Below are 21,683 nucleotides of genomic sequence, written 5' to 3'. Positions count from 1 at the left end.
CTCTTTTAGGAACACAGTCACTTTTTTTTTTCATTAATAGAACAATCTTCCTTTGGGGCTTTTCTGGTATTCTTCATAATTAGCTTCGGGTTCTACATTCTTGACTATAATCCTACATAAGTGATGTTGTATACTTCCTAGGTTATCATACCTCAAGACATAGGAATGAGGTCCATGTGCCCTTCATTGGTGGCATGAATTTTGACCACCTGGTCAAGGTTTTGTCCAACTTCTCCACTGTATATTTGCATACAGTATATATTACATTTTTTCCTTTGGTAACTGATAAACTCTGTGGGAAGACAGGTTGTGCAAATATCCTGCTCTTTGTGGAAAGTTCCCCTCTAGTTTTAGCACCCATTGATGATTCTGATCTGAACTAATCTTTGTTATTATAGCTGCAGAATGTTTTCCAACTCCAGCCACCATGTCACACTTGTCACTGACATTTTGGATGGTAGTTCTATAATCTTATTAAATGGTCCTTTATTCTACTTGGAAAGTCAGCCCAATAACATTCTGAAGATCACGTTCTCTTTGATTTTTGCCTGGGAAAGTTTTGGAATGACCTTTGGCTAAAAACATTAAGGTTCTCATCTGTTCCCAATTCCTGTTTTAGACTGTTGCCTTGCAGACCTGGTCTTATTCCATCACTATCCACTCTGCCCGCACCTTCGATGTAAACAGTCTGATTTATTTGAGGGGGGCAGAAGAAGGGGGAAACAGACAAGCTCCTCTCTGTCCACAAATATGCTGGTTTGTTGATTCCTACATCTCTGCCTTCATCCCTGCCTGGCTCCAGAAGTAGGATGTCCTGCCCTTTACCTGTCCTAATCGCACCCATCCTTTGCCACAGGCAGGAAAACACAGCCCTGAAGGGCCCAGAAATGTGAAAGTCTTAAAGGCCTTGGGAAATACTGAAATGTTCCTACAGGATGTAGAACCTCCAGGAGGTTCTCCAATAAGACCAGATGAGAAGGCTTCTCTTTATCACGTGCACAGGACATAGATCTTGGGAGTCTTCCAGGACTTCTCTTGACTTGTGGTTGAGGATTATCTCCTGAAACTTTTGGGCTCCCACAAAATGGTAAGTATGGGCTCCAGGCCTTGGGAGACCATGAATCTAGTGGAACTAGTAACTGTGGGCTTTTTTTGGGGGGGTTCACAGTTTACCAGTCCCCAGATAAAACGGATTCTGAACCCTCTAAGAAGGGGGTGTTTGGGACTTCAGCAGGAGGTGCTGCCATGACTCTCACCATTACAGAGAATTCTGGAACAGAGACCCTGTAGTCCTAGGCAGAGCTTCAAGGTTGTGGCAAGATTAGGAAGGCCCCAAGTCCAGTGAGTGGGGCTGGTGGTAACAGCTACTAAGAGCCACAGGGAAAGGCTCAAGTGCAGGGTTGGAGGAGGAGAAACTGAGGAGTCTCTTTTCCCACTGTGAAGACCCCAGCTGCCTTTGGGACAGTCATATGGTAAATTTACTCATGGGCAGGGAGGCAAAGACAAGGGGTCTAGACCCATCAGGTTGGGGGAAATTAGGTCTGGGAATGTGGGAATAACTCCAGGAGTTGGTTTTCTAAGGAATGGGGAAATGTAGTGTACATCCTAAAGCATATCAGAAAATAGATCAGTCACCAGTCAAAGGACAGATGAGAGGCCGGCAGCATTGGCCAACGTCTAAATCAAGCTGGAGACCCCAGCACACCCCAAGCAAGGGTTCTGTCGAGCAGCCAACAGCATGCATGCCAACGGCATCCGAGGCCAAAGGATGAGAGATTGGGAACAACCATGGACACCTGGGCCCAAGGTCCAGCCACTGCTGTGCCCTCAACACGGCTCTCCCAACCTGCACCTGGTTGCATGTCAGTCCCTCCCCCCCACACACACACCAGGACTGCTCAGTTACTCCCTAGGCCTCTGCCACACTCCTCAGGTTCTACCCAGCCCTGCATTCTTCTCTCCCCGCCACTGGCCTGCTTTCCTCCTTTATCACAGCATCCCCAAGCTTGTGTGTGCCGCTCAGTAACTGTTTGTGAAGTGAATTAAGAAATTAATTAATGAGTGACAATATGTCTCTGGTGATCTGAGATACCAAGTAGGAAAATGGTGTACCCAGGGAGCAATATGGCTGTCCACGGCAGCTGGGTTCTTCACAGTGGGAAGAGACCCCTCGGTCTCTGCTCCTCCAACCCTGGACTTGAGCCTTTCTCTCTGGCTCTTAGTGGCTGTTATCACCAGCCCCACTCACCAGACTTTCGGCTATCATAACCCTGCTCCTTCCACCCACACCTGGGGGAGGACTGATCCCAGAGCAGCCAGAGAGAAAGGAGCTTATAGTCCAACTTGGAAGGTCAGCCCATCTGAAGAAAGAAGTTTCTAGAATGCCTTATTTTTTTTAATGTTATTATGGTTTTATGTATAAAGGCAATGCTTAAAAACATCAAAAAATAAAAGTGTGTTTAAAGCACAAAGTGAAACAGACTTTCCCTTCCCAATTCCTAGAAGTCACTGTCAGTAATAGTTTGGTGTGGGTGTGTGTATCTTTTGTGGTCCTCAAAATGGTCTCATCCTATACAGACCACCTCTTCATGGACTGGCTCTGTTACTTAAGAACACGTCATGAGGGCGCCTGGGTGGCTCAGTCAGTTAAGCATCTGCCTTCAGCTTAGGTCATGATCCCAGGGTCCTGCTCAGCGGGGAGTCTGCTTCTCCCTCTGCCACCCCCACCCCCAGCTCGTGCCCCCTCTCTCTCCCTTGCAAAAATAAATAAATAAAATCTTAAAAAAGAGAGAACACATCATGAACATGACCTTTTCCTCTCTTAGTACTTTACTTCATGCCTTTGGAGACTTTTCACTGCTGCCCTTGTCAGTGTCTTGGGCATCCTTTGTATGAAGGAACCGTGGAAACTGACTAGCTCTCTTTGGATGGCCATCTTGGTAGCTTCTGATGTTTTATCATTTCAAACAGAGCTTCAGTGAATGTTCTTACACAGAGGTCTCTGCATACCCGTATGGATATCCCTGTACAATAAATTTCAAGAACAGAAATCCCTGGGCTAAGAAATTTGCACATTTCACATATTTTAAATACTTTCAAGCTTAAATAAAAATTCCAAGAATAAGAATAATACACTCATACCTTTTTTTCCAGATTCTTTACCTATTATTATCGCTTCACCTCCATTTCTTTATTATTTGCGTGATCCCCCCCCAAAAAAATTAAAGTTCTTTTTTTCTAAATTCTTGGAAGAAACGTTGGCTACCTCATGGTTCTGTATCTCCATATACTTGAGTGCGACCTTCTGCATTTCCTGAGAATAGGGATGTCCTCTTACATAACTACAGTATACCTGTCAACTTCAGTCATTTGATATGGATAGAATACTTTACTGTCTGTATTCTGATTTTGTTAGCTGACCCCAAAATGTCCTTTGTAGCACCTTTTCCTCCTAGTACAGCCTCCGGTCTCAGATCAGATACTGCATTTTGGTGTCATGTTCATTTAGAGTTGTTTAACCTGGGGTATTTTCACAGCCTTCCTTTGCTTTTTATGATATTGACATTTTTAAATAATACCATCCTTTAAAAAAAAAACAAAACCAAACTTCCCCCATTCTAAGTTTGTCTGATTAGACCCAGGTTATGCATCATCCATTACATAACTGGTGGTGTGTCCTTGTTGTACATCTGCCCCTCATGGTGATGTTAAGAATTGCAGATTTTAAATTTTGGTAGAAAAAGTTGATTTCCCAAGACATTTTGCCAATTTAACTCCAGCCACAGTTGGTGAGAGTTCTCCCATGTCCCTATTCCCTCCCTCACACTGAGTCCATCAGTCTTCTTAACTTATTCCTGACCTGTATACTCCCTCTGCTTATGAATGCTTTATTTTAAAAAGAAAGCAATAAATGTTTTTTCCCATTTCACTCTGAGATACACTTTAATATTCTTATCTCTCAGCAAATGATCCCCAAACACCAAAAGTGCAGTGCACTCACATGGGCTTTTGTGTTCCAGTGATTGCCTGGACTTGAGCAGTCTGGGGTGGGAACAGTGCAGGTGGATTGGGACCCCTGGCTGAGAGTCCAGGGATCCACGCTCTGCGAAAGGAGAACAGAAGCCAATTCTTTTTTCCCCCCATTTGGGAGAGGAAAAGATGCCACCTGCCCTGCATATACGGGACACACTCCCCCATTTATACCATTACCGCTCTGAGCATAAGGCAGCGCAGGATTTGGAATGGGAGGGCCCAGATTCAGGTGCCCTCCCCACCTTTGATCAGGCATGGACCCAGGCTGCCCTCCTCTTCTCGCCAGCTCCCAGTGCTTGTAAAATGAACTTCAGAATACCTGGTTCACATAACTGATGTGCAAGGTACACGGGAAGGAGCTGGCCTCCCTGAAGGGTCTTTGGAGCTGGCTCTGCCCTCCCTGGCCACCCCTCACACCCACCAGAGGAGGACGTGTGGCCCAGAGAACAGGGCTCACGCCTGCAGGAAGGCAGAGCAGCCTCGCTGCACATCTCACACCCTGCCAGCATCAGCTAGCGGCTTCTCATACGCCCCTCTGAGATAATTAAGCATTATTATCCCTATTGGCAGGTGGAGACAGTAAGACAGAGTGGTTAAGCGACTTGGTTATAACTGCTGGGATTGTGTGAGAGACAAGCCGTGCCAAGAAGGGAGTGTGGTTCAGAAGGCCAGAAGAGCTTAAGCTATTTAATGTGACTGATTATTTTAAAATAGCTGTTGGAGGGTGGGGACAGGAAGAGAGACTAGAGTGTAGCTAGTGGACATTGGTAAGGCACCGAAAACTACACTGTGAATAAGGAATATACTCAGCATATCTATTAAAAGGGGTTGCCGTGGCCAGTCTGTTAGACGCTTACATCATGTGAAGAGGAGGGAAAAAATTAAAGGCAGTAGTCAACTCAGTGAGGACAATGGAATAAACCCCAGAGGCTTCCCACATGGCTGGACAGAGGTCTCTGAGATGTTCGTGCAGAGGCCACGTTGCCATGGGAGGCGCAGGCCTGGCCCAGGAAGCCTGAGTGCCGTCGTGCATAGGGGACGAACGCAATGCAAGAAGAGTGTGGTGCCCGAGCTCATGGGGGAGACACAGGGGCAAAGGTGGGATGGCCCTCACGGGTTATTGACAAGAGACAGGAGCCACAGAGACATGGGGACAAGTGGGAAAGCCCAGGGGTCTTTCCAGCACCTGGAAAAGGAGAGAACTGTAGCCTCTTAGGGTGAGCCTGGGGCTGGGAGTGGGCAGCAGTGAAGCAGTGGGGGTGGGAGTGGGGTTCCAAGAAAAAGCACAGTTCTTGCCTTTTTCAGGGAAGCCATGGATACGTACTGGACATGGCACAGGAAAGTGAAAGGCAGACAGCAAGGTGACTGCCTAGCCCCGTCCTCAACCCTGCCCCTCCCCTGTTCCCTGATCCTCCCCACAACCTTGTCAGCCAAAGGGCCCAGAGGCCCACCATCCCTACCCCACCTTGGGAGCTGGGCTGTTTTCCTTTCAGCAGCATGCAGATTAGTTCTTGCTCACCAGGTCCGTGATGAGCACTAGCTCCCTCCCTGGAATACCCCCAGTCCACCCTCTGGGAAGGCCAAGTGCGGAGAATCTACAGCCCACTGGGTCACTTAGTCCAACACTCACTCCAGAGGCCGCCTTTTCAGGAGCATAGATAGCAAGGCCCAGTCTTCTGGGATTGCACCAGGAGAGACCAACCAAGCCTGCACCATCGAGGAGCAGATTACCACTTCAGGATTCCCTGGACAGTGCCCTCTCCAGGGCAGAAGTGGTATTGTTCCCTGGCTTGGCCCAGAGAGGGTACCCCTGGTCAAGTGAATGAAGGCAGCTGGTGAATTATTTAGCCGTGTCTCTCCACCCTTTCTTTTTAATTGCAAACTCAAGAAGTGCTGTGTGACAAAAATAATAATAAGAAGAAGAATGCCTGCCCACATCCCAGCCATCAGGGGCTATTTTGAGGGTGAGTAGTAAAAGACAGCGGTTTGCCCTGCTGCTGTAGAACAGAGAGACAGCGTCTGTTTGGTTGACCAGGACTTTTTTTTCCTGGGAAACATCACCGAGTGGCCTTTCTGTTCTTCACACATGAAACACACACTATCATCTGCATATTTTTAGTTAATTTATGTCCAAATAGGCCTTTCTCTAGCTGCTGGAAAATGATGTTTGGGCTGCAATTACCTTTCGCAGCATCTCACAGAAGGGTTTCGGTGCTCACAAAGCTCAGGGGACAGGTAGCAAGGACCCCACTGACTGTAAATCTCTCCATTTGTAGTTATTCAAATCACATATTTTATTACTAGTACGAAATATATTGTGTCATTCATTTTGGAGGAGCAACTAATGCTTCAAGGAAAGCTTTGAAAAACATTCTATTTAGAAACAATTTTGTCTGCAGCCAACGCAGTGTGTCTTTTTGGGTTGTCTTTTCTCCCAGCCCTTTTCTCTGTTATCTGTGTCATTTGCATGACAAATAAGACCATCCTCTCCAAAAGCTCACCTGTTCCTGCAGCCTGTTTCCCACCTAAAGTTCTAATTCTCTGTATGTTGCATCATAATCCTTAGCATGGTAATAAATTACAGTTTCACCATCAAGACTGTGGCGTCTGGAAAGAAATAAGCAGCAGGGCCAGATGAACTCTCTCAGAAGATAGAGAGACTGTTTTCATGCAAATTCCTGGCATCCTGGGGAACTAGGAGCAGCCTCTTTATTATATAGACTCTATTGCAATTCTGCAGCCAGAAGCCATTTCCACTGGCTGTTAGAAGCTGGTAACACTCGAGAAAGATAACCTTTTAGGCAGAACCTGCTTTTCCTTCCTGGCTGATACCGGTCTTATCTGGAAAAATCACTTTGCTGATTAGGTTGGGGGAAATGGGTCAGTGTACTTTCAGAGTGATTTTAAATAGAGATGCTCATTCTAATATACCTTCTTAATTTAATGGTTAGAGCCACATTAGACCTCTTGGTCCGGGGCAGTGGACAGTGACTGGGGAACAGGAGGAGGGCGTGTCCCGTGGATGTACCCTGAGGACAGGGCCACCTGTGTCTGAAGTGTGGCCAGAGGGCTGCACAGAGTCCCTCTCATGGACAGATGCCTCACCCAGGCTGGCCAGCTGCACCGGTCAGGAGGGTCACCGCTCCACAGGGAGTGTCCAAAGGCCACTCCGGAGGGCCACTTTCTGTGCAATGGAAACTTCACTTCAATTCGCCCTGCATTTCCCTTAGGCCCCAGCTATACTCGATGGAAACTTTGGTGAAACCAGCTTGCTGTCTTTTTCTCCCCCATCATTTTGAGGTCTTTTGAGGCTTAGTGCAGTGTTGGCAAACACTTGCCACGTATATAGCCATTCATTCCCTCTCCCGTGGCAGACATGGCTCATCAGTCATGGCCCTCTTCCTTGCTGAGCCCAGATGAAGTCTCAAATCCTCAGCCCAGCCATTAACAATGCCCAGAGTTGGCAATCAAGATGAGACCTCACTCAATCCATGATTTATGCTTGGCTGGTCGATGCCAGTGGTTCTCAAAGTGTGGGAATCACACTGAGAATTTGTTAGAAGTGTAAATTCTCAACCCCTCCCCCAGAACTGGTAAATTCCAAAGTCTGGATTAGGGTTCTGTGATGTGTGTTTTAACAAGACTTCCAGATTCTTATGTACACTCAAATTTAAGAACCACTGTTCCAGGCCAGTGGTTGTGACTAATGACGGCACATTAGAATCACCTGAAGCATGTTAAAATGTTAAAACCTACCAGTGCTTAGGCTCCACCACAACCAGAGACTCTTAAATAAATTAGAATACCCAATGGCATTTAAAAAAAAAAAAAGGGGGGCGCCTGGGTGGCTCAGTTGGTTAAGCGATTGCCTTCGGCTCAGGTCATGATCCTGGAGTCCCGGGATTGAGTCCCGCGTCGGGCTCCCTGCTCGGCGGGGAGCCTGCTTCTCCCTCTGACCCTCTTCCCTCTCGTGCTCTCTGTCTCTCATTCTCTCTCTCTCAAATACATAAATAAAATCTTTAAAAAAAAAAAAAGAACAAAGGAAAGGAAAAAACAAAACAAAACAAAACAACCTGCTCCAGGGTGATTCCGGTGAGCAGCCAAGCTGGCGAACCACCAGCCTAGGTTTTCTGGGTCTGCCAAGAATAAGGGTACTGACGCTGCCTTGAGCTCTTGCTACACAACTCTGAGGCGGCTCCCTAGGCCTGGAGTGGCCAAGCTGGGTCTGCGGACACTCTGGTAAAGTGCAGGTGGATTCTCCCGGAGGCAGGCCATGCCTCTCCAGCGAGTAGGAGGAGCATCATGGTCAGGGCTGCCTTCTGACTGTTGTCCTCATTACCACAGCAGGCAAAGTGCCATGGAGCTGCCTCCTGAAGCCCTCATCTCGCAGCGCTCACGTTGCCGAACAAAGGGCAGTCAGTCCTTCAACGTGGACACCGGCCTGGGTCTGATCAACAGCACTGAGGCCATGCCACAGAGAGGCTTATCTGCTGGGCTTTAGTCTAAATGGTAGCAGTGTCTCTCACTCCCAAATCCCACTGCTTCCTATGGGCAGGCATGGTAGCTCTGCCACCTGGGAATTCAGCGGCCGCGTTTTTAAGCTAGGGCCTGATAAACATTTATAGACTCAATGTATTAGTTTCCCGTGACTGCTGTTACAAAGTATCACAAACTGGGTGGCTCTAAATAACAGGAATTTATTCTCTTGCTGTTCTGGAAGCCAGAAGTCTAAAACCAAGGGCCTGGCTGGATCGTGCTCCCTCCCAAGGCTCTAGGGAACAATCTGTTCCATGCCTTTCTCTTAGTTTCTAGCTATTGCTGTCAATCCTCGGCATTCCTTGGCTCGCAGGTACATCATTCCAATCTCTGCCTCCATCTTCATACCTTATCCCCTCCTGTCTCTGTGTCTTTTTTGGATACCAGTTGTTGGATATTGGGTCCAACCCCCAATCCAGTATGACCTGATCTTACTTGGTTATACTTTGAAATACCCAATTTCCAAATAAGGTCACATTCACTGGTACAGAAGGTTAGAACTTAAACATATTTCTTTGGGCGGGGGGGGGGGGGTGCGGGATAAAATCCAACAAACACAACCCAATAAATCTTGTTTAATGGTAACAATAATACACTGAGTAGTTTACACATACATCATGTTGGATCTTCACAACAACCCCGATATGTTTTATATGTTGTAAACTTTTTGGAGAGTTGTTTATTGTGAAATTCAGAGAATATTGCATGATGCTCTTGGTCATAAACCTATCACTTCCAGACTTCAGGGGGATTCCTCATGCAGCATAATCCCAATATTTGATGAACAAGTCTTTTATCACCATACTCAGTAATGAGTGTCTGGATTCCTGCTATATCCCCACTGAGACTATCTCACACAAGATGGCAGAGAAAAGTACTGTAGCAATGCCTCTCGCCCACAGAAGTGTTACTTTTATGGGCATCACTAGGATAAGTCATCAGCAAGGGGAATGGGTGCTATGCTCAGACTTTGGCCTGTAAAACTCCACAACTAACTGGGTCTTACAACCAATACTGTGAGTGGTTTAATCTCACTGTGACAAGACAGTGACAAGACAAGGGGGGGCACTGGGTCTATCCATTGATCCTTGACAGTGGAGCTGAGTCTCACCACTGACTGCCACCTCTCCACCAGGATGCTGGGCAGCATGCGTGCCCCCCCTCAATGCTTGTGGCAAGCTGGTTGCAGCTGAGGGACTGAAGTACCTCTACACTGAGACCTTCTACCTGGTGGTCCCACCCAAGTGTGGGACCACTGCCAAATTAATCCACTTCTGAATATCTTCTCTTAGTTCATCAAATTACACAGAGACACCCAAACACACACACACACACACACACACACTTCATAGTTTACCTTATACCAGAGTGAAGGCATGATTATTCTGAAGCAGTGGATTTCCAACTTTTGAAGAACTCAGCAGCACAACCATTCAGTACAAAGCTTTATGTGGAAGGTCAATATATGAAGTCCTGTGGGGGAGACTAGGGCCCTGATGGTGGCGAGATGCTCCTCCCTGCTCTCTTATCCCTCCCCCACATCCCAGCAGTGACCCCACGGCCGCTCTGGGGAAACTGGGTCCCTGCAGAATGCAGAATGCAGACTGCCTTCACGTCCCTGGTGGTAGCAGTCATCTGGTGTCTTGGAGAATCCCTGTGCTGGGGACAGTGCTCTCTTGAAGACCAGTGCCAGCCTCTCTTTGCCCACGTGGAGGCAATTTCCTTCCCAGGGAGCCTCATCGTTCCTCAACCCCTGAGAATTCTTCCCTCATGCTCCTTCCCATCCAACAGGGCAAATCAGTGCTCTGTGCTCCTTCCTCATGCCTGCTTTGGTGAGAGCCAGTGACTCCTAGCACACTTTGCAACTAAATGAATGCCCTGGCCTTGGGCCTTCCGGTCCGGACTTCTCTTCCAGCAGGAGGACTGTCCTCACCAGCAAACCCCTGCCTGCTGTAACACCATTCCGCTAAATGTTCTTCCGGTCCCCCTCCATGAGGCTAGTCACTACACTCTAACTTAATAGTTGTCCTTTCCCATGACCAAAGACAAGTTAAATAAACATCACCATAATTACCTCTGAGCATCAGAAGGCGACACTGATGACATGACGTTTGAAAAGCTGAGAGGAACAGTTTAAAATTCCCAGGAAGGAAAGCACCCATCCCTATGCGCCCCTTGCTTTCCCTTCCTCTTGTTCGCCCCGGAGGTCAGCATCGTCTGCTCTCTTGGCTAAGTGGGAGAGCTGGTGTGACAAGCTGTCACCTGTCTGTCCAGGGCGGCTCTTCTGAAAGGCTCCGCTCCCTGCTGGGATTGGGGGCGGGGGAGGAGGTGGCGTGACAGGCCAAACTCAGTGTTCAGTGAGGCCCAGCAGCACAAGGTGGCAGGAGGGCTGAGGCGCTTTGCCAGCAGGCCCAGCTCCACCACTTTACATGCAAGAGGGAGCAACTCCACAGCTGTCACCAGCAGCCCCTGGGGTCCGCTCCAGACTTGGTAGAGAGGACACCTTCAGACTCCCAAACCACCTCTTTGAAATTCAGAAGAGCCACTTCACGTCCCCTCCCCTCTCTGACACAAACATACACACAGGAGATAAGCCCGAACTCTCTTACCCACAGACCTACTCGGCCAAGCTTTCTCTCTGTCTCCCACTCTGCTCTCACACATACTGATAAGTCCTCACTCACAGAGCCCCACTCTGTCTCTCTCTCTCACACACACACATATAGTCACATTCCCTCTCTCTCTCTCTCACACACACACAGTCACATTCTCTCTCACATACACACACACAGTCACATTCTGTCTCTCTCACACACACAGTCACATTCACACACACACACACACACACAGAGTCACATTAATTAAACTCCTGCTCTCTCCTGCCTCACTTAACCCAGGTATTCTGAGAGAGCAGAAACGCCTCCCCTGGGCCCAGGCCCTCTCCGGGTGCGGCGTCCACCCCAATGGCGGGCACTGGCCCCCAGGAGTTTGATGACTCCTGGTTCACTGGCTGAATTTTCCACCTCTCTTCCCAGCCATGGGCATCTTGTAGATAAAGCCAGTGAACTCACTGCTGTTCTGGGGGATGGTGAGAACAAAGCACCTGGGTGCAGCAGAAGCCCAGGCCTGCCCTCCAGGCATTTGTCACGTTGCTGGCCTTTGAGCGGAAGATGTGTCCCACCACAAAAGCCTGCTGTCGTGCTGGGGGGAAATCAGGACTGGCTTCCTTGCGGGAAGCTGGATGTGCACCTGGGGAGGTCATGGCCCGGCAGGGCAGCCGTTACTCCTCCCAGACCCTGGTCCGGAAACCAGATACAAATACACTTTGCTGCTTGCTCCTTTTTCTGTCACTCGCACTCAGATTAACCACTTACACATTTTAAAGGTATTTTTGCCAAAGTCCTACATGCATCTCTGGTGGTTGGAACAGATCGTGAGAGCGGTCAGTGTAAAAATAGCCTCTTTCAGGCGGAGGCATGAGGCAGATGCAGAGGGGAGGGAGGGAGCCTCGTGTATTGTGCAGGCAGAGCCCAGGCAGAGAGAAAGGCTGGGGAGGGAAAGCCTGCTACTTGGTAGGAAGACATGAACATGAGGATCGTATTTGTTCTGGAGACTGATGAGCTGTGGAGGGCAGCATTGGCGAGTGCCCCCGCTTCACCTTGAGGAGTGGGGTGGCATCGGGGCCTTGCTCTCTGCCCCACACCTCACACCCCCGGGACTGCTGAGTTGCAGCCATGCTGGGCTCCCCCTTGCAGTTAGTTATCATCCCTGCTCTCGCCCCAGCCCCTGCACACGCTCCTCCCTGCCTGGGCTTCCCTCCTCCTACCCCCCTTTGCCTGGTTAACTTCTGCTTGTGCCCTGGGACTGAGCATAGAATGGAGTAACAGTTCACACGTGTGCAGCACGCCAGGCCCTGTCCCAAGCACTGTATGGATAGGAACCCACAGAATCCTCCCAACAATCAGACTACATAGGTGTAATCATCCCCCCCCCCACCCACCCATTTTGCTGATGAGAAAGAGTGGCACAGAGAGGTTAGGTAACTTGCCGGAGGTCACATAGGTTGAAAGGGGCAGAACTGGCATCCAGACCCAACCAGAGGCTCCAGGTGCTCTTAATCCCGCAGGACACTGGCCCTCTGGCTGCTGCTGGCCACCTCCCCCACCCACTATCTATGTTAGGGAGTCTACTCTGGTTCTCAGAAACCCTGTATCCGCCCTGGCCTCACACTCCTCACTTTCCATCTTGTAAACAACACATTTTCAGTCTCTGTAGTCTTGTCTGCCTCCCCACTCCCTGTGCAGCCTGAGGGCAGGGACCATGGCTGGCTCATCTCTGGAACACCAGCTCTTCCAAAAGGGCCTGGCACGAAGCAGTGCTCACTGCGTAATGTTGACGGAGCGAATGGATGAATATCAATCCCTTAGGTACTCCAAACAGGCCGAGGTCTGGCAGACAAGCTGAGGGCCAAGCAGAGAGGCAAGTTGCAAACATCCAGTGTGCGGTTGGAGGGCAAGAAGGAGAAGCAGACGTAGGAGCGAAAAGCGTATCTCCAACCTCCGAATATCAACCTCCACTGAAAGGCAGGAAGGTAGCCAGGGCCTACAGAGACCTGAGCACTGGGCTATTCAACCCAGTGCAGCCCAGGGCTGTCCACAAGCTGCAGGGTGAGGAAAATCCTTCCCCCCTACAGGTGGGACACGAGGAAAATGGGACAGGGGGCAGCACAGTGTGATCTTGTAGTAGGAGGCCCCCAGGAAGGACTACCTATCAGTTTCTTCCTTCTATTTGCTTTGCTTCCCCCGACTCAATGTTGTGAGCGTTACGACGTTGCGGAGCAAAGATGGCTGTAACTCACATCTCATGGCTCACATGGCCAATCTTGGGTAGTACGGAGTTGCATGTTGGGGAGCATGTAGGACATTTCCACTCCCTTCCCGCCCCCCCCCCACAGCAACATTAGGATCAGCGTGCAGGGACCTGGGGACCAATGAAGCCCCACCCCCACCCCCCCCACAGCAACATTAGGATCAGCGTGCAGGGACCTGGGGACCAATGAAGCCCCACCCCCACCCCCCCACAGCAACATTAGGATCAGCGTGCAGGGACCTGGGGACCAATGAAGAACCACCCCCACCCCCCCAAAGCAACATTAGGATCAGCATGCAGGGACCTGGGGACCAATGAAGCTTCGTACAGCCGTTGCCTCATGGGTGGTGTGCCCACATATGGTGTGAGGGCAGCACGGACCACACAGATCCTCCTCGATCCCCTGTCCGCGGGTGCGTAATGGAGGCTTACCGTGCAGCAAGGGCTATCCTGGCTGCCCTCGTTCACGAGCCTTGAGGGCGGAGGAGTGGAAGGGACGTGCATGCCGAGTTCATTTTCTCCTGCCTTCACCTAGAAACCTGACAGTCGGGCTGACCAGCTTCTCTGTCTTCCAGGGAGGGAAGATCCCCGTGAGATGGACAGCTCCAGAGGCCATTGCCTACCGCAAGTTCACGTCTGCCAGCGATGTCTGGAGCTACGGGATTGTCATGTGGGAAGTCATGTCATTTGGAGAGAGACCCTACTGGGATATGTCCAACCAAGACGTGAGTGTCCGCAGTACCTGGTCACCGTAAACCCCAGCCAAGTGTTCCCACAGGCAGTGGCAGGCCAGCCCCTCCTGTCTGGTGTCAGCTCAGGGCCTTACAACCTGAACTTGGGGTGTCTGGGCAGGGGGTACAAGGACCCCCTTGGCACCAGTGTTTGAGCTAGTCAAAGAGTCCAGCATGGAAATGCGATAATCCCAATACTCCTGAGAGCCCGTAAAAGTGCCTGGGCCAACCCAGGAGCCCCCGGGCTGGTGCTGAATGGCTGTGGGCCATGAACTAGAGCAGACCCGAATAAAGCAGGAGATTCAGCCCTGCTTCAGAGCGCACAGCCTGTGTGTTGTCCCGCTGTGCAGGACAGAGTGCGGAGCGGTGTTGTCTGCCCTGACAGATATCCTGCCTTGAGCCCATTGCGGCTTCTATGTAGCTCACACCTCTCAGCTTTAAAGAGAGGAATCGTAAAGGGCCCTTCTTTCCTGAGAATCTACTCTTTGGGGGCCTCTGTCACCTATCAGCAAAGGAGCTGAGCAGGCTTCCCAAAGCTGGTCAGATTCAGATGGCCCACAGGAGTGGGACCCTGTCTGAGTGGAGGTGATCAGCACCCCTCCAGGCTGCCCTCCAAGGACAGAGGCGGGCAAGGAAGGAGAAGGGCTGTCTGAGATGCTTTAAGCAGAGGTGTTCCAGATGGGACCCTTTGCTTCATAACCACTAAAAGGTGAGGGAGACTTTTGAGGATGATTTGCTTTGTTAAGGCCCCAAATGAAAGTCGTTTGATCGCCTTTGATCCTGGGCTGTTCCCCTGGACCATTCTACTTTTGTATTTTCAATACATGCCCTCCCCCTGGAGCTGAGAGGATTGCAAAGCCCGCATTCCTCTGTTCTGCTTACTCTGCCCATCTCCTTGGGGGCAGTTATTACATTTCCCAACCTAGTGGCAAGAAGAAGCAGGGCCATCCCCAGTCCAGATCTGCTCCACTGGGCAACCAGCTGCACCATACCCACCTCCATGCTTGGGTGGCTCTAAGCTACGGTTAACTTGAGAAATCTGGCCTCAGTAAGCCCTCTATCCAGCCCGAGGTCTAGAGCCAAGGCAGGTGCCCAGAAGATTAGGAAAGGTGGTGGTCTGGAGCTCAGGAAAGCTTTCCCAATGGGAGTGTGGGGAGGGGCCAGGCTCCCGCTGTGGTAATGCACCCTGCTCCCATGGGCACAGCGGCGTCAGCCCAGGGCAGGTGAAATGTCTGCACCATTAACCAGGTCCCATAGTCATGTGAGGCGTCTGGGTCCCCTCTCATCTATGATTACCCACGCCTTGCTTCCACCCCTGGAGCATGTCAAAGCCAAAAGTGTCAGAATGGATGCCGAGGCTGCGTTCACGAAATCAACTCCCCCCTCCCACCCCCCGCCCTGGGTTGCATCCAGACTGTCAACTAGAGGAGTCATAAATGGGATCCAGAAACATGGAGGCCCTTTCCTGAGACTTTAATCCTATTAAGAACAATTCAGCACACATAGAATGGATTATGAAACTGTCTGACAGGAGAGATTTGACATTCAAGATCTGTGAAGGAATTCACCTAGGCTGAAAACAAATGGAATTTCCAATACCAGACTTCCAGAATTCCCAAATCATTCCAAGCAGCAAACAGCTGCTTCTGTTCCGGGGTGTCCACTGTCCAGCGGCGCATACACCCGGCCGTGGGACCATTTGGGAGGGGGAGGTAAGGAAGGCTTTCCAGATATTCAACGCTTGAGCTGGGTCTCAAAGGGAAGCAGAACATGTGCAAAGCAGCAGTTTATTCCAATTTTGTCTTATTTCTCCCACACGAAGCCCCTAAGCATTGCCCCGAGTGCAGTTCTGCTCCCGGTGGAAGGTGGGGGTGGCTTCCGCCCCCTGGGAAAAGGCCCGGCCTGGGAGAGAGCCAGGAGGGGTTGGGGCGGTCCAGGCTGCAGCCCCACTCGTCAGAAACCACGGAGGTGGTGGCAGTAACGGATTCTACAGATGACAATTGAAAAGCTTTAAGAAAGGGAATTGCAGAGGCAAGTCGGAGTGCTGGTAATTGGGCTTCTGGAGCCCAGGAAGGTCTTTGAACATGTACAGAGAGTTTGTCAGCCAGAGAGAGAACTGGGAAGTTCTGCTGCTTGGATCTGATTGACAGAGATAATGAGAGTGGCAGTGTCTGTGGAGAGGAGCTGCGGTTTTACTGAAACATCAGAGCTCAACTTAACCCCCTCTTGCCCTGGTTCCTCCACGACTCTGAGCTTCTCCACTTCACTCTCCCCTGTGGAAGGTACGGCAGGTGCTGCCAGACTCACTATTGGGAAAGATGTGTCTGGGGGCCACCGGCAGCCCACTGAGGACTGGAGGGCCTGGGGCGGGGCCCCGCTCGTCTCCAGAGAAGCTCCAGTCACTTCCTCCGAGGCACTGGGGTCAGACCACCTGCCCCGTGCCCCAGCCAACCCCAGCCTTCTCCGGGTCCAAGGGAACAAAGGCGGCCCCTCCCCCTCCCTGCCCTGGTCCCCTAGGACCCAGGGCACTGGCCTGTGCTGGCCTTCAGAGGCCAAGAGAGTTGCTGCAGACCATTCCAAGTGACCCAGCAGCCTGCTCTGCTTGGGTGACAGTCGCCTCACGTGGTCACAACCTGGCTCTCGCTTCTCTCTGGAGATACCATCTGATCTCGTTCTAATCGCCAGTGTTTTCAACAGCCATTTATCCCATCCTGTTACCAAGGAAAGGGACCCAGGACTCACTCCGATTTTCAAGTCTGCTCAGAAGGCCCAAGCTTGGGCCGTATCTTTCCATACAATTCAAACGTGGTTGTCACTGGTGTTTAGAGCCATCGGATGGCCAGATGAAGGTGCTTCTCCGTGTCTCCTCCCTGTTTTCCACACCTGCTAGCAAGGCAGGCGTGATGGAGAATGATCCCCAAACCCCACTAGAGGACCACAGTTATTTTTTTTGAAATAATAATGTTTTAATTTGATTGTAAGTTATATACTCAGAAAATTTGGAAAACACCCAGATCCTTAAAAAGAGTAAAGTTCTCCAAAGGCACAGCACTTCAGTGAAAGATTTAAGCAGATAAATCAATTAATGACTTAGGTAATTTTTTCTTTGGAGTGGAGGGTAAAGGCTTTTTTTTTTTCAGTGTGCAAGAGGCCTCAATGCTTCCAGAATAGCAACCCAAGTAATAACAACAAAATTATCTAGAAGAAATAGCAAATGGCATAAAGTCCCATTTTGTAAACACAAGCATGGCTATCCTCTATCCTGGAAGGTTTTGAGAGATAGGGATCTGACATTAATTAACCCCCCACTATGTGCTTGGTGCTTCTCAAACACTGTCTTTCTAGGCCTCCAAGTGACCAGCAGTAGAATAGACACCCCCTTTGCAGAGACATCTACTGTAGTAGATGTGGTAGGAACGACAGCCTCCATATGATGAAGAGATGCCTTCTACTGTTCATGTGTGTGGTGCTCAACATCACCTCACTGTGTCATGTAATCTTTTTAATAACCCCATCTGTGCAATTTCCAGAAGTCAAGTGACTCTCCCAAGGTTCTGGAGCAAATAAGAAGCGAAACTTGGATTTGAACCCGGGCCTCCAGTGTCTTTGCCCCTAGCTACAGTTCCATACTGTCACCAGCACCGTATGTGGGTCTGCCTCCTGGCTGACCTGCAGGGAGGAGGGATCAGTGGTTCTGATGTCCTCTTAAAAAGAAAGACAGTCTACCAAACAAACAGAGGAAATACAAAAGCAAATGCCAGGACAGTCTTCAACATGTCCAATGAGGTGGCATACAGAGGAGACAAGGGAAGTGTAGCTAAGTTGCATTTGATCCAGAGCTCACGGACAGAAGATCAGTGCATGTGCGCGTCCCCCAGGCTCGTGGTACTCTGCCCGGGAGTGCGTGGGTCACTGAGCCACACCGTGGAGCTGTGCCCCTGCTGAAGGGCCCTGACTCCATTGCTCCTTCCTGTTATAGGCAGAGGGGAGAGAAACCTGCCAGTAGGAGTATGTACTATTTTGGGCTCTGGCATCAAATAATTTGAGTGGAGATGCCAGCAGTTTAGGGGAACATGAGCTGCCCTGCACTGGAAGACTTTGGGGGCCCGTAACCCCATTAGAAGTTGAGTACCGACACCAGCCCCTCCTGCCAGTCCTACCTAGCTTGTCCTTAAGGAACCCAAAAAGAGCCATTCAGTGGATAATCCCACTTGCTTCCACAATGAGTAGGGACTCTGTGACAGGGCCCCTCAGTCTGGCTGCCTAGAAGGAGCTGGAAAAGGGTGCCAATTTATGAGCCAGGTTGATGGGAAGGATGCCCGGCCACTCTTCTTCATGGATGACTTGGTTTAGCTCCATACCCCTGTTTGCTGCCACGAAGACATCAAACAGCTCCCAGGACTGTTGTCCAGGCTGAGATTACAATGCAGCCCCACAGGGGCCTAGGGAAAGTGGGCTTCAGGGTATTCCAAACTTAAAATCAGACACACCTGCACTGTCTTCTCAATCCCAGTTTCCTAGATGTGGGTCCTCAGGCAGGTTACTCCACTGTGTGCTTCTGCTTCCTCTTGGGGAAGATGGGCTGTAATGCCCTCTTAAGAGAAGAGCAGATAATTTGATTGACAAGAGTTTGGCAGAGGTAAAAATTTGTCAGTGGTGCAACATATTATTCAAAAGTTCCCAGTCACCGGTTTGTGTAGAGTTCTAATATTGGTATGGTTTGTATGCTTGTTTGTTTTTCCACCACCTAGAATACAAGGGATAATACACCTTGATTATCTCTAATGACTTCAGGTCATATTATTTCATGCCCCACTTCATGTCCTATATAATGGGCATAGAATTTGTAAAAATATAGACTGATTGAAAAGATTCAATTTCTGACAGATCTACAAGGTAAAAAAAAAAAAAAAAGAATAATCAGTTGAAATGAATCTGACATTTTTTAAAGTAGAAGCAAAAACACCTGAAAATCCCTGAACTCCAAATTATTTCCTTTGTTGTTTAAGGTGCTTGAGCTGTTTATTTTAATATAAAATCAATGTATAATTATTATAGAAAATAAAAACACAAACAAGCAAAAAGAGAAACATAAAGTGCACTCATGTGTCTACCTGCCCAGAGGCAACCATCATTAACACCATGGTATATATCTTTCCAAGGTCTATTGTATGCATGGGTATAATTACTGTTATTTGTTTTGTTTTGATTTTTGTTTTATACAAAAGCAAGATTATACTATACCTGCAGTTATGAAGCTTGCTCTTTTACCTAATATTACAATGTGAGTACATTTCCATTTCAATAGGTACATTTTTGCAACATCACTTCAAGGGGCTCATTGTATTCCAGGCCTTCCATTGTGGTAGGAGGGTACCACAATAAATTCACATGTTTAGCACTGGGTCGTTTACAATTATTTTCGTGATGACGAAAAGCACAGAGGAGGCATAATTGATTTAAATGAATTGGAAATTAAGAAGTAAAGAGTAAAAAAAAAAAAAACTCTTACAACATATGAAAAGCAGGCAAAAGTACTTAAAGATCCGGAAATCTTAACAAAATTCTCCCCTGGAGTATGCGCAAATTCCCAAAACCTGATTGGATAGATTCATTTTAGCTCACCTTGTTATTTTGACCATTGTCATTGTACTTAACCAGTTTGTGTAGCCAGATTATCTACAACACAGTTCATGTTGCTGCAGGATGAAGATGAAGGCAAACAGTGCACGGGAAACATCTAGAGGGGCCTTGACACGCAATAGGCTCTCTATTAAATGCTGATTCCTTCCCTCTCTTAGCAGCATAAGGATTAGGCCACCACAGGCTTTGGTGGGTATCCTTTAGAACTAACAAACTCACTTGGTTTCCCGCATGCCTTTGCTCCATAGACCCCAGTGCCACCAGCTGCCAACAAGGCAGAAGGGGGCCCAATGTCCTCTTAAAGAGAGGAGAAGCTCAAGCCATTTCCCAGCTCACCCTTCAGTAAACACTGACAGAGATTCAGGATGTGTCAGGCCTTGCTGCAGGTGCTGGGGACACGAAGGGACAGTGAGACATGGTCCCTACTTTCGAGGAGCCCAAAGTCTAAGGGAAAAAGGCCAAGGACATATACAACCCATTATGGTGAGACGTATATGAGCACAGACCTAGAGCGCCTGAGTCAGGGAGGCTCCATCCTCAGGGGCTAATCTGTGAATGACTGGCCGGTGTCCCTTCACCCCATCATAACTGTTCCCATGTGCGTCACTGCAGGTCATCAATGCCATTGAGCAGGACTACCGGCTACCCCCGCCCATGGACTGTCCAGCTTCCCTACACCAGCTCATGCTGGACTGTTGGCAGAAGGACCGTAACAGCCGGCCCCGCTTTGCAGAGATTGTCAACACCCTGGACAAGATGATCCGGAACCCGGCAAGTCTCAAGACTGTGGCAACCATCACCGCCGTGTGAGTCTTGTGGAACACGGTGCTTCCTAGGTGTGGGTGGTCTCATAGCCATGGGCAGGCCCAATAGCAAGGCTGCTAGCCTTTTGATCTATTGACAGCAAGAGTGAGGTGGCTAAGCTTATCCACTGATGGAAGAAACGCCAAGATTTCTCCCTTCCTTTTTCTTTTCCACCTCTCTAAAATATTCCCCACTTCCAGCATGGGCTATGGACAGATACCAAGATACCCGTCTGGGTCTCCACCTTCTGCTGGCTTCAGATAGGCTGGACGCTGGGCTCTGTAATAATTGAGTGTATGTGATGGGCGTGGTAATGAGCCCCACCTCTGGGAGATCTTGTTTCCAGAAGGCACCCTTTATGTTAACCACACCAGGTAGAGCTGCAGACTTGGAACCTTGACCCACCTATTAGCAGGTAAAAGCCCTGATTGCTGTGGGACACAGACATACAAAGCCATTGGATTTGTTATGAGCAAATGCACAGAACAACTTTGGGCTCCTGTCAGCAACTGTCAGCTGTACATTACTCTCTACATTGCAGTATTAGCTGACTGACTAATTGATCTTTTCAACCAAAGTTTATTGGGTACTTATGCTAAGCACTGTGCCCATTGCTGACAGTATAGAATGAACGAGATAGACATGATTCTGGCCTTCATGGAGCTTAGAATCATTTAGGAGGGGCAAGCCCAGATGATCACCCAAAGAAATGCAAACTTGAGACCTTGATTGCTATTATGGCAGGGAGGTGTGTGGTGCTGGAGAACATGGATACATACCTTACCTGGTATCAGGGATGCTTCCCTGATGAGTGTTCTTTCCAGTTGAGCGCTGAAGGGAGAGAATGCATGAACTGAAGGAAAGGAAGATAGGAGGAGAAGGACAGGTGTTCCAGGCCTAGGAACAGCATATGCAGAGCCTCGAGGGTGGGAAGGACAGGGCCAGTGTGTTCAGAGTCCAGTCTGTGAGGGGACTGGGTCAGGGGTGAGGCAGGCAAGGTGGGCAAGGGCCAGATGCTCAGAGCCTATAGGCCCAGCTAAGACTTCTGGGCTTGATTTTCAGAGCAGC

The 21,683-nt window shown here is 49.4% G+C and overlaps 1 protein-coding gene across 1 annotated transcript in view; it reads left to right on the top strand.

Moving 5' to 3' along the window:
* EPHB1 (EPH receptor B1) overlaps positions 1-21,683 on the top strand; it is a 427,022-nt gene that overhangs the window by 399,167 nt on the left and 6,172 nt on the right. The window contains exons 13-14 of the mRNA XM_045903730.3: positions 14,013-14,162; positions 20,424-20,617. Coding sequence (XP_045759686.2) covers positions 14,013-14,162; positions 20,424-20,617 — 344 coding nt within the window. The remainder of the gene's footprint in view (positions 1-14,012; positions 14,163-20,423; positions 20,618-21,683) is intronic.

This window comes from Mirounga angustirostris, unplaced genomic scaffold (genome assembly GCF_029215605.1).
Source record: "Mirounga angustirostris isolate CCGP_5_RB_7025 unplaced genomic scaffold, mMirAng1.0.hap1 SCAF_1, whole genome shotgun sequence".
NCBI lineage: Eukaryota > Metazoa > Chordata > Mammalia > Carnivora > Phocidae > Mirounga > Mirounga angustirostris.
The sequence above is the reverse complement of the archived record's forward strand: the minus strand, read 5'-3'. Positions and strand labels throughout refer to the sequence as shown.